General features: G+C 52.3%; 1 protein-coding gene across 2 annotated transcripts in view; it reads left to right on the top strand.

The window, feature by feature from the left end:
• Positions 1-3,734, top strand: part of Iqsec3 (IQ motif and Sec7 domain ArfGEF 3) — a 96,027-nt gene extending 92,293 nt beyond the window's left edge. The window contains exon 14 of one of the 2 annotated variants that reach the window (XM_059256876.1): positions 2,007-3,734. In XM_059256876.1, the coding sequence (XP_059112859.1) occupies positions 2,007-2,471 (465 nt within the window). In that variant the 3' untranslated portion in view covers positions 2,472-3,734. The remainder of the gene's footprint in view (positions 1-2,006) is intronic. The other variant, XM_059256877.1, reaches the window with a different exon arrangement.
• Positions 3,735-12,529: the final 8,795 nt, after the last annotated feature.

Genomic DNA, 12,529 nt, shown 5'->3' with positions numbered 1-12,529 from the left:
GTCTTAAAGGATCTGGGCTGGGGTGGGACTGGCATGCAGATGGAGGGGAGCAGAGACTGTGTGCAGGCGGAAGGTGAGGACTACTTAGGAGCAACCGGGGAGGAAGGAGAAGGGAGGCTGGCCGGCCCTGAATTGGGGAGCCCAGCACTGGTGCACCAGGCACAGGGTACCTGTGTGGTAGGGATTGGAAGGCAGGGAGGGTGAGCCTGGTCAGGCTGTCTCAGGCCACTTCTGGAGAATTGTTCCGAGTAGGTATGAGGTTAGCCTGTGCCTTGCATTAGCAGTGGTGACATGGGCCTTCTGCCTATAACATTCCCAGATAGGACGGAGACACTGGCCATGCCCTCTGCAGGCTGTGTGTCTCAACAGCAAGGAACTCTGGACACCCCATCCAGGGTGATTTCAGGCCTGGGCAATGCTGCTGAGATGGGGAGAGAGGATGGAGAGAAAAAGCCCCGTGGAAGCGGACGATGGTGCTTGGGCTTGCGAAGCTTGAGGGGCACAAGTCTAGGGAAGGGATCCCTGAAGTTACACCTTTAGGCAATAAACAGGACTGGTAAATGCTGCTCTGGGCCTCTGACAGAGTGTGAGCTGTGCTGGCCCAGGCCTAGAATAAGGTCCTCGCTCCTGTGACCTCAGCATCCCCCCTCTGTGCCTTGAGGAGTTGGCCCTACAAGGTGGCACCTGGGAAAGACAGATCCTGTAGAAGAATCTTCAGAGAGAAGCGTCCCAGCCACCCCTGGAAGGCCCATGTGTTTGGAGAGGATGGTGGTGTCATAGCTACCAGCTAGGGAGATGGGGGATGGGGTAGAAGAAGATGAAGAATGAAATCTTTCTCCTCCCCTTCTGCCCACTTCCTCTACCTCTTCTGCTAGTAGGAAAGAGCTAGATGCGTTTCTGCTCCCAGGCCTATCTATGGGAGCCTTTCATGAGTGAAATGTCTCAGATGCAGGTTCCAGGGGGACAGACTGTTGTGGAGTAAGGACTTTATTAGAAGAGTTATTGACACTCTGGACAGAGACAGATGAACAAGAGTGTAGTGGGGATCTAAGGAGAGGCCCCAGCACCAGAGATAGGCCACGAATAGGAGTCTGAAGAGAGGAATCAGGGCCCACATAGCACAAGTAAGGGTCTCTTATCAGAGCCATCTGAAGAGGCATGGGTCTGCCACCAGGCTCTCTGATTCACAGGCAGGAGTCAAGGGTGTGTGACCGGCAATACCCACTTTGATGTTAATGTACTTCTCTGGGGACTCAGAGGCAATGCCCTCAGTGGGCACCTCTCAGTGTCTGTGGGAGGGAAAGGCTGCTGCCGCCGGTACTTGGTCTGGGCAGCAACCCTGGTCTCAACCCTAACATCACATTCTTACGATGAGTCTGTCTGGGCCACCTGCTCCTGACCCATGCAAGGAGCCAAGATGGGGGCTCTCCATCTCTCTGCCTGTCACATGCAGATCTAACGAAGACCAGGTGGGACAGGAAGTGATGGGGACTTAACTCTGCCCTTGACGGTCTCAGCAGCGCTCAAACTCAGGGGCCACGGCCTTAGGGAGTGTAGGAAGAAAGGTTAGGTTCGCAGGACCCCTTCAAGGTCCGCTGGTATCCTGGGCACAGGCACTTTGATGGCTGTTTAAATGATGAGGCTTCCTCCTTAATCACACCCCAGGCCACTAGGAGGATGGCCCTGTTTCTAGAGCTCAGAGGGTAGAGAGTACCTAGAGAGGAGTTTTCCCTGCAGAACCATCTCACAGATGATGAGCCTGGGGTCTGGAGAACCATGGCTGTCATAGGCAGTCTCCACACTACCACGAAGAGAAGAGTAGTTTTAGAAGCAGTTTCCTGTGGGTGGAGAGACCAGCATGGGGTCTATGCCAGGGCTGAGAGCATCCTATGGACGGTAAGGGCAGGAAAGGTCTGAAGGGAGGCTCCGGGAGGCTTGGGTGGCCAGCCCCAGCAGCTGGGAATTAGTGGTAACATTTCATGCTTCTCTGGCTGTTTCTAAACTAGGTGTCAATTCACAACAGGCTTCAAACGTCCCAGCACAGCCCCAGGTTGGGGGTCGAGAGGGGAGAACCAGCACCGCCACCACCAACATCACCACCACCGTTGCTGCCAGACCCACAGCCTAGCCCCCTGAGGGAGCAGCCCCCACCGCTGCCGCCGCCGCCGCCACCCACACCCCCAGGCACCCTGGTGCAGTGCCAGCAAATTGTCAAGGTCATTGTCCTGGACAAACCCTGCTTGGCCCGCATGGAGCCCCTGCTGAGCCAGGCGCTGTCCTGCTATGCTTCATCCTCCTCAGATTCCTGTGGCTCCACACCCTTGCGTGGTCCAGGCTCCCCAGTGAAGGTCATCCACCAGCCCCCACTGCCCCCACCCCCACCCCCATACAACCACCCTCATCAATTCTGTCCGCCAGGCTCTCTGCTGCTCCGGCGCCGCTATTCCAGTGGCTCAAGGAGCCTGGTGTAGGCTCTACCCTTAGCACCCCACTATCCCAATGGGCTGTCCTTCAGGAGCTTAGGCTGCCCCCTTGCCATTCCTCACATCTTGGCATAATGCCTTCCTGGCCACTGATCACTGTTATGGAAAGAGAATGCCCTGGCAAGATGGTTTGCTTGACCCAACCATCCACTGCTAACTTATTGGAGTACCTCACCACAAATATGTAAGCACTTTCTCACTCTTCTAGGGGTCCCACATAGGCAGATGAGCCATGCCTTCTCCTCTGTGTTCACTGTGTTCCCCTAACTAGACTATACATTGAAGGAAACGGAAGCCGAGGGGCCGTGGGCTGATAGGCTTGCAATCTTGATCTATTAGCATTCATGCCTTGGGCCAGTGAACAAGAGCAAATGGCTGGACCTGCCAGCAGCACAGCCCAGGGCAGAGGCAGACTACCCCAGCGTAAGATGTATCTCTAGCCCAGCTGAATAGAAGAAAGCTAACCCGACTCTCTGGAGGGGCCTTTGTCTGCTGCCCCTGCCATCCCAGCCTGTAGTGAGGAGACAGGTTCTTAGCTCCCTGGGGACGTTGGCTCCCTTCACCATGGCAGCCCTCCTGCCACCATCAGAGAATTCTGAGCTACCCAGAGCCAGGAAAGATCCAAGAAAGAGAAGGGGGCAGGGGATCCAGTTCTGTCTGGGTCAGTTCAGCAGCACCCTAGGACTGTGAGATCATGTCTACAAAGTGTACTTTTTGAGACCATTTCTTGGTTCTCTAGCCTCAAGCAACATTCAGCCAATACCAAGTGCACACAGGCAGTTATCCATAAACACATGTGAAAGCCGGGTTGGTTACTTCCTTGTGGAACCAGAAGCCAGGAGATGGGGTATGACTTGGCCTGGAGTCAGGGCTTCCTCAGGTATGACTCTGCAGCCTCTGTGTACACACACAGACAGGGTGAGGCAGTGAGGTCCGCGTCACTGTGTCACCTCTGCCACCCTAGCCTTGAAATACTGCCTCCCTGGAAAATGCAGGCTGGCTTCCAGCAGGGATGGCGAAGAATTCCTGGACCTTCAAAACAGCACAGCCGAGCCGAGCAGGGCTCATCAACTTTCCAGGCCTACCAGGACCAGAGTCAGCACAGGTGGCCCTGACCCTACAGAGCCCCAGACAGATGAGGCAGCCCCATAAACTACAGGGGTGATGTCATTGGCTGTCACAAGCCAAGCCAGCCTCCTTTGTCCTATGCCAGCATCTATTTCTGGCCTTCCTCGAGATGCTCTCCTAGTCATAGCCTGTTTTTAAGGTTTCCCAAGAGGTGAGAGGCACAGTGGGTGCTGCCATGGTTGGGAGTGAGTTGGCTTCTCCTGGTCCCTGCTGTACACAGCCCAAGATTCAGCACTCTGGACCAGATAGGTGGCATCCAGGCTCTTAGAGGAGCCAAATGACCTCCTTTCATGTGCATGCATGTGTGTGCATGCGTGTGTGTCTGTGTGTGTGTGTCTGTGTGTGTGTGTTTTCACCCAGAGGTCATTATGATGTCACCCGGGGAGTTTCTGGCCATTTCTGTAACTTTTGGCCAATATGCTATCTCCCCAGGGGCTCCCAGCCTGTGTTTTTCTGAGTTGGCTGCCTTGGGCCCCTCTGGAGCACCCGTGTTCCAGAAAATAATCACAACCTGTCATAGCGGAACAACCGACAGATAGGGTGCACCACTTAGACGCCTCACCCAGCTGCACCGGGGCAGAAAGGGCTAGACCCCAGAGAGAGCAGAGCTTTGGGTGGGATTGGATGATTGAGAGGGCAGAAAATAGAAGGAAATGTATGACTCACAGGGAGGATGGGAGGTATGAAGGAGTGTGAGTTATGAATGTGTCTAAGTGTGTTTCTGGAGTAGCGGTCATGGCGTGCGTCAAGGGCTGACGAAGAGGGACATTAGCCCTGGAAGCTCAGTTGGCGTTGCCAAGCCCTGCCTCCTGCTCACATCAGGCTCCAAGCTAACAGCGTCCTCTGTCCCTCCCGCCTCAGCTGAAGCCTGGCTTTCCTGAGAGCTTTGCCTAAGGTGGTTGTAGTAGCTGACCCAGATGCTGCTGACAGGAGCAAAGTCCAGCACAGGGAGCCACACTGCTTGGGATCACAACCTGGAACAGTCCCGAGCTAGCAGGGCTTGGAGCCCCAGTAGCCCAGGGCCAAGGGCGGGAGCGGGGAGCTGGCCCACCTTACTGGTCAGGTGAATTTAGAGTCCCCAGCCTGTGTTGCATCTCTCCTCTGGCCACCCATCCTGCTAATGGTAGACTTCATCTGTATCTCCGTCCCCAGAGAACCTGGGAGAAGCCTCCTGCCTCTCCCCATGGCAGCAGCCAGATCAGGGCCACCGGTCTTCCTAAAGGCCCGGAAGGAGGCCCTTGAGACTTCAGCTGTCTCAAAGTTAAGGGAACAGTGGAGTGCTGGCCGAGCTCGCAGATCTAATCACCCCAAGATGATTCATCAACTCTCTAGGCCTTACTTCGGGGAGCCTGGGCCCCTCTTCCAATTTATCCATTTGACCCCAACTCCAAAATCAAGTGGGAGGTGGAGCCAGGTTTCCACTTTTGGCAAACCCACCTCCAAATGCAGGCCCTGTCTTGGCAGCCTTTCCTGGAAACCAGGCTGTCTGTCTTTTCGTCTGCAAAGATGTCTTGCTCCCAAAAATATGTATCGGCCCTGGATCTTTGACCCCCAACCCACCCTACCTGTCCAGAGCCTGCCAGGATATCTCTGTCACCCAGGAGAGGTTCCTGATGTCATTTGTCTGTCTGTCTCTGCATCAGCTGTCCATCTTCCAGCGGTACCTCTCCTCCCCTGCTCGCCCTTCACCAGATGGAGTGACAGTTCTCTGGGGACAGGCAGGGTGGCTGCACTCAGCAACTAATCCAAATGGCAAATATTTTGTAACAAAATAGCCCAGAGGTATTTTATCTGTTCAATTCATAGAGTTTTAGAGATTCTATTGAAATGTGCCACTTGAGCAAACTTGTGCCATTGTTTCTGTCACTCACGTGGAGGGGGGACATGACACACACACCTCCTCAAGTCAGACTGTCTCCCTTGCTAAGGTCCAGAAAGAAGATATACTGACCACCATCAGCCCTTGGGGATACCCAGCTTCTCTCTGGTCGCAGCAGTCTTATAGTATATGGTGTCTTAGAGTATAACTCCATAAGGAAGCCCTGTCTTAAGAAATTGAGGTCTGGGTGCTAGAAGAGTAAGGACTGGACATCTGATGGGTGGGTACTGAGGTAGTGCTGAGGTAAAAGGTCAGAAAATTGCTCTGAGAGGGCAACCTGCCTCCACCCCCAGCTAGTACACGTGTGCATTCAGTGGAGAGCAAAGGCTTGAACATCCGTGTGTGATTTTCACCAACATTCACACCCAAAGTCTGACACGCAATCCAGGGGATGGCTTGACAAAGCCAGAAGAACAGACTTGGGGGAAGGAATTGTGGGACACCGTGGTGGAAACAGCTACTGAGCGTAAATGGGGCAGCGTTTGCAACCCCCTCCCGCGTGCAAGGTCCTGCTGGGAGCAGAAAAGGAATCCAAGGCTCTGGGAAGAGCAAGACAACAGCCAAGTAATGGTTATAAGATGGGTTCAGAGATGGACACAGTGGCATACTCCTGTAATCCCAGCACACGGGAGGCTGAGGCAGGAGGGTCACCTTGAGTTTGAGACCTACCTGGAATGCATAGTGAGTTCCTTGCTAGCCGGAAATCCATACCAAGATACTGTATCAAGACCACAAACAAAAGATGTGTGTAGGAGGCCGGAATGAGAGCTGAGGGAGAAGGACTTGAGTGCCTGTTCACAGCCAAAGAGCTCAGCTCCGTAGACAAGGCAGGAGGTCGTTAGGGTGCATCCTCCTGGCAGGACCAGAGAAAGGGCCTCAGCCATGCACCAGAGAATCTCCTCTGAGGAGGAAAATGATTGGCACCTGCAAAGAGAATGCCCAGCTTCCCAGGTGACCAGAATTCTGAAGACCCAGACATCTAAACAGCTCCACAGGCTGGCCCCATGGTCGTCTATTAAAACCTTTGGGGACATAACTTCACCCTTCCCCAGGAAGTGGGAAATTCCAGAAGAAGCAGATACCAGCTTGGACCTGTCCCATCCTGGGAATTCTCTGACCCAGAAAGCTGAAGCCTGGCCCCTTGAGAGCATCCATAAGGGGTTCAGCTGGGGCTAGGCCTGGGAGAGGGCCTAAGGCCAAGAGGACCCCAGGACCAATGATGCAAGCAGGCTAGCAGGCAGCTGCATTCTCCCAACATTCTGGCCCCTGCCCTGTGTTCCAGGAGAAAGGGCACCCTTCAGAAAGAAAGGGAAACCAGAATGTTCTAATGGAGCCTCTGGGTGCATCTGCCATAGGTCAATGCCTGTGATGGCATTTGTAGATGGAGGGGTCACGTGTTGGTGATTGACTTAGAAATTTTCCAGGGGTCCCAGAGTTTATGAGATTCTGACTGAGAGCATTAGGGCCAGAAGAAGAGGCTGGCGCCAGAGTAGGTGAATTAAACAATCAGCTCGTACCCAGCTGACAGGCAGTGGGTGGGAAGAAAACGCATCACTACAGGAAAAGCTCTGCTCTCAAGGCCACACAAGGGAAATCTCGCAGCAACAAGAAATGTCCAGCTGTATCTACACAGTGTGGTGACAGGCAAGGGTGATGTGGACCCGTGTTAAACTGAGTGTTCCAGGAGAAGCTGTCCAAGGAGGGCAGTTCCTCCTGGTCAGGGCCAGAGAAACAGCCTGAAACCACATCTGCAGGGCAGGGTACACATGTTTTTTTGAGGTAGAAGCCAAGGTAATGTGCCAAAGGACTATGTCCTGATACATAAATTTACCTACACTGAAAAAAATCCACTAAGGTGTAAACATGAAACAATAACAAAACAAACAACAACAAAAAAAAAAACACCACCCCTCACTAAGGAGATTAAAAAAAAAAAAGGCCTTTCTAGAATATCCAGGTCAGATTGCCAGAAACCCAAACCAACAAAGGAAGGGCCGGAAGGTGGGCGGGCCGCTAGCTTTGGGGAAGCAAAACTAGGAAATGAGCACACTGTGGGCCTCAGCTGCCTCTGTGGGCCTGGGAGGCAGACACTATGGGGTGAGGCCCAGCCAGAGCAGGATGCGTTTGCATGACTCTGACACCTGATGAGGGAGATTCCTCAGGAAAGCAGCTCTGCTCTGTCTCCCCAGCTCTCTGACACTCAGGTGACCACGGCCATTCTCTCTGGCTAGTCAGCCTGCCAAGTACTGGGTTCATTGAGTCCTTTCATCCACCACCCACCAACTCCTTCCTCTGACCCACTGGCTCATATGGCAGCTGAGGTTCCAGCTGAGGATGAGGAGAGAGGGGACACTGTGAGAACAGCCCATCCCAGGGTACACACATGACTATCTGAAGCAAGGTCCATTCCACATCTCTCCAAGCTGTTCTCTGGGAGGACTGAGGCCCACCAGAGCCCAGGAGCCAAAGCATGGCCATGTTCTTTACCATTGCCCTGTTCTTCCAAGGTAGGCGACTAGGCCTAGAACTAGCCTCCCCACCCCACCCCACCCCCCGCCCCACCCAGGGAAGCAAGGAGGTTAAATTATCAGGGATGGGAGGAGGGCAGGTCCAGAACTAGTCCCAGTGGGAAAACTCCATCCTGGATTAGGCCAGAGGATACAGGCGCAGATGGGCAGGAAGAATGGAAACTCTTCCCACCCCTGCTCCCATCCCCCACTCCCCTCCAACAGGTCTGTGTGCTTTGCTCCCTAGAGAACCAGCTAGTCCCTAGCAACCCAGGGCACCCTGCTCTCACGACCTCAGGACAAAGTGACCTCAGCCCCACGCTAGACTCTGGGAAAACCAGGGCTAGCTGCAGGGAAGGCTGGAGACCTGACATTCTCCCTGTGATTCAAGCCCCCTAGGCAGACCTGCCTTGCTCCCTTTCCTAAGAGCCTCAGGCCCTTTCCCTTCAAGACATCTGGGCTGTGCAGAACTTGCCCTTGGGGCATAGAAGACAGGGGTAGGAGACCCTCAGCCCCTTTCCCTTCAAGACATCTGGGCTGTGCAGAACTTGCCTTTGGGGCATAGAAGACTGGGGTGGGAGAGCCTCAGCCCCCTTCACAGGGATGCAGGATCCTTGGGGCTCTATCTACTCCAACTAACTAGGTTAGCTGTTCTTTTTGTGGATACCGAGACATCTAGCTTCAGGAGTGGGAGAAAGAACAACAGAATCATCCAAAATAAACAGAAGGAAAGAAATAAGAAAGACAGAGCAGAGATGAAATAGAAAATCTGTTCGCAATACAAAGAATACTAGAATTGAAAGCCCATTGGATGACCAAGAAAGCTGACAAGCTTCTAAGGCAGATCATGACCGAGCCAGCGAGTGAGTACTAAAGTCGGAGCTACAAGCACTGCCCAGGTCCCTTGTAACCAAACACTACAAAGAAACTGTAAACCCACGGCTACCAAAATGTCTTGCCAAAACATTTGACCAAATAGAGCCAGGCATGCCTCCAACCCTAGTATCTCTTGGAAGGCTGAAGCATGAGATTTGTGGGTTCGAGGACAGCTCAGGCTACGTAGTAAGACACTTTCTCAAAAAAAAAAACAAAAAAACAAAAAAAAAAAACAAAAAAAAAAAACCAGGTTTTTCCTCCCACCCCAGCCATTTTGACTGAAGGCCATTGGACACCTAAGGCAGAAAGATGGCGGCCACAAAGAAAGCAAAATGTCTCTGGAGATGATCAGCTCTAGGCCCCAACTTATAGAAAGTACCGCATGCATGCTGGGCCACAAGCTGACTCTGAAGGTGATCGGAGAGGGCAAAGCACAATGGTTCATTCTCTGCAACTGCCCAGCTTTGAGGAAAGCTGAAAACAGGATTCCACAAGAGGTTGGTCAAAGCCATTGCCCATCGACACAGTGGCAACAACATTGACTTGGGCACAGAACACAGAAAATACTACAGCGTGTGCATGCTGGCTGCCATTGATCTGGGGGCTTCTGATGTTATTAGAAGCATGCCAGCACAGACTACAGGAGAGTAGAGGAGAACTTTCCCTTTAACAAAACTTGCCAGAGTTTGTTTTTGAAAAAACCCAAGGCAAAAGGGAGGAAAAAGTAATGTTGGGGTATGTGACGGTGACGGGTCATTTTTTTAAAGTCTGTATACACACTCCCCAAAGCTCTACATGACACTGGATCAGGTGATGGACTACATTCTATGTACACTCAAGGAACAGAGAATGCTAATCTCACATGAACTCCTTCAGAAAAGACAGAACTAGTCTTAGCCTCGTTTACAAACTCAACATAACCTTAAATACAAGAAGACCCTTCTCTTCACCTCTGGTAAGGACAATTTGGAGAGGAGAGTGCAGAAGCCAATCTAGCCTTAGGAGCTACGTACAAAAATTATACACAAAATATTAACAGACTGAACATGGCATAGTGTGACCAAAAACACGGCATACCATAACCAAACTGGGTTTGTTCCAAGAATAGGAAGTTGGCTCAGTATTAGAAAAATCTATTTGTGTGTGTGTGTGTGTGGGGAGGGGACTGGGAGGAGAGGAGGGAGGGGAGACTGTAGTCAGAATGCAAAATAAATAAAAAGAAAAATCTATTTGTCTACTTCAGCCTATCACCAGAGTAAAAGAACAACACAGTGTGGTCAGCCTAACAGATGCAGAAAGGAAGTAAGTTAAATTCAACATTATTCTTTTCGTTTTGTTTTAGTTTTTTGATTTTTGAGACAGGTTCTCACCATGCAGCCCCACTAGCTTTGAATTCATGGTCCTCCTGCCTCAACATCCTAATTGCTGGACCCCCACACCCAGCTCAACACTTATTATTAATCTTAAATAGAACAGACTTGGAACATGACATCTAGCAAACATCTGCATCAACAATCTCACTTAGTGGTGAAATGTTAAGATTTTTGTCAAAACTGGGAAGGAGGCAAGGATTCTAGTCACCACTTCTAGTCACTGGGTGATGGAAAACCAGGAGAAGAAATAAGGAGCGGTGACTGGGGAAACATGATGGTTAATTCAGACAGCCCAACTGTCTGTGTGAAAAGCCCAAAAGAATCAAGTTGAAGCTACAATAAGGCAGAGAACTCAGATCCCCTGATGGCTGGCTGCCAGGCCTGTCCTGCCAGCTCCTGTGTCCCTGAGACGCTTCTCTCCACAGCAGAACAAATGCCACCTCTACATTAGAGGCCTGACCCAGCCAGGATAAAGTGAGGCCCCTTTGTTTACTCCCATGGGTGGATATCCTGCCAGATCAGGTCTGCCCCGGGGAAGAGGGGTGTTTATAGGGTTTGGCCTCAGGGTCAGGCCTTGGGTTCCAATACTGCTTCTGTCCTCATGCCGCTGAGACAGACAGAGCAAGCCTGTGTCTGTCAGTCCTGTGTCTGTCAGTCCTGGCAGATTCTTGTCACAGCAACGGGACTGGATGCTGATCCTACAGATGGACCTGGCCATGGAGGGCTCGGGCTTTGGCATCCTGTCTGTCTATGGCAATTCTGTGCTTACCTATCTAACCTACACACGGGCTCCTCAGACCAGATGAGAGAGCCAACCCCACTTATCACAAGGGCTGGAATCCAGATGCCGGGGCCTAGGGCATCAGCCCACCTCCATCCGACATGACCCGCCAGGCAAGGTTCCTGCCGATTGTATTTGTTTCCCAAGCACATGCGTCCTTCCTGACCTTTCTCCATGGGTAGTTAGGAAGCTTCTCATCCCTGTCAGATCCAATCGGCCCTTGTTACTTCATTGAGCAGCTAAATCAACAAGGAAGCCATGTGGATTTGGTCACCAGGGTGCTAGACATGTGTGAGCAGAGAGTGGTAAAGGCAGCCAGTCCCTTGGAATGGGGGGGGAGGGAGCAAGCGAGAGTCAGAGAGCCCTAGAGGTGCCCAAGAAGGTGAAGGCAAAAGAGAGGCCAAGAACACAGTTCTTAGGCGGGGATATCCACACAGACAGTTTACCTTCCATGGTCCAGGTGGCAGATGAGTGCCAAGGAGGAGGCACCTGGCTTGATTTCTAAGGATGCTCTCCAAGCTGTACTGGCAAAAACAAAAGGGGGTGTTGCTTTGCTCTGCCACCAGGTGGCAGGAAAGAGCGCCATACTGGCCCCACAGCAGGAACCTGGACTTCCTGTCATAGCATCCAGCAGCTGCAGCAGCGTTTCTAAAAATCCCTCTTTTAGACCTCCTATTTTTCTCACTAGCTGGTCCAATGAGAATTAGCAAGGTACACATAGCAGCCTAGGAGAAGACCAAAGGGGCTGCCAGGAGCCAGGGCAGCTGAAGTACTCAGAGTTCACAGATGTTCCTTCTCAAAAGGAGAAGTCTTACAGAGCTGGGTGAACGTGGGGATGCTGGGAGGACAGCCTAGAGGCTGTCTGAATAGAGCCACACTGGCCAGGCCATGGATTGTTACTCTAGCCACTGGGCATTGTCTTTGGGGGATGCTTATCTCTGCATCCTTTCCTGGGTGTGGGGTCCTGTGCCCAGTGTCCTGGGTGCCCTATTCCCTCTCTTTCCTTCTCTTCTGAAAGCCCACCATGAACTCATTCACCTCCTACCTTCCTGGGAGCCTCAGAAGCCAGAGGCTATGTGTTATATGAGTTGGCAAGTGGGAAGAAATGGTTGGGAAGGGACCAGAGGAAAAGTAGGTAGGGAAAAGAGGGAGGGCTGTGTGTGTGTGTGTGTGTGTGTGTGTGTGTGTGTGTGTGTGTGTTTTGTGTATGTGGGTGGGGGCAGTTCCTGCCTGCAGACCTACCACCCAGGAAGAGAAGGAGGAAAACTCGGAGAAGTCTGGTAGGTAGAGGCTAGAAAGGAACTTAACAAGGTCTGTCCCCATTCCAGAGCACCTCCAGGTGACCTCCCTCCCACAAAACAGCTGAAATGGAGACAAGGAAGAGGCACATGGGCAGTGGCAGGTGATCCAGACAGGCTTGTTAGCTGAGGCAGGGGTGAGTCTGGAGGCTCACAAGCCCCAGCACAGGAGTAGCAGAGGGTCTCGGGCTCTGACAAGCTGTG

The sequence above is a fragment of the Peromyscus eremicus genome, chromosome 3 (assembly GCF_949786415.1).
Source record: "Peromyscus eremicus chromosome 3, PerEre_H2_v1, whole genome shotgun sequence".
Classification (NCBI taxonomy): Eukaryota; Metazoa; Chordata; class Mammalia; order Rodentia; family Cricetidae; genus Peromyscus; species Peromyscus eremicus.
This window is presented reverse-complemented; position numbering and strand designations above follow the sequence as displayed.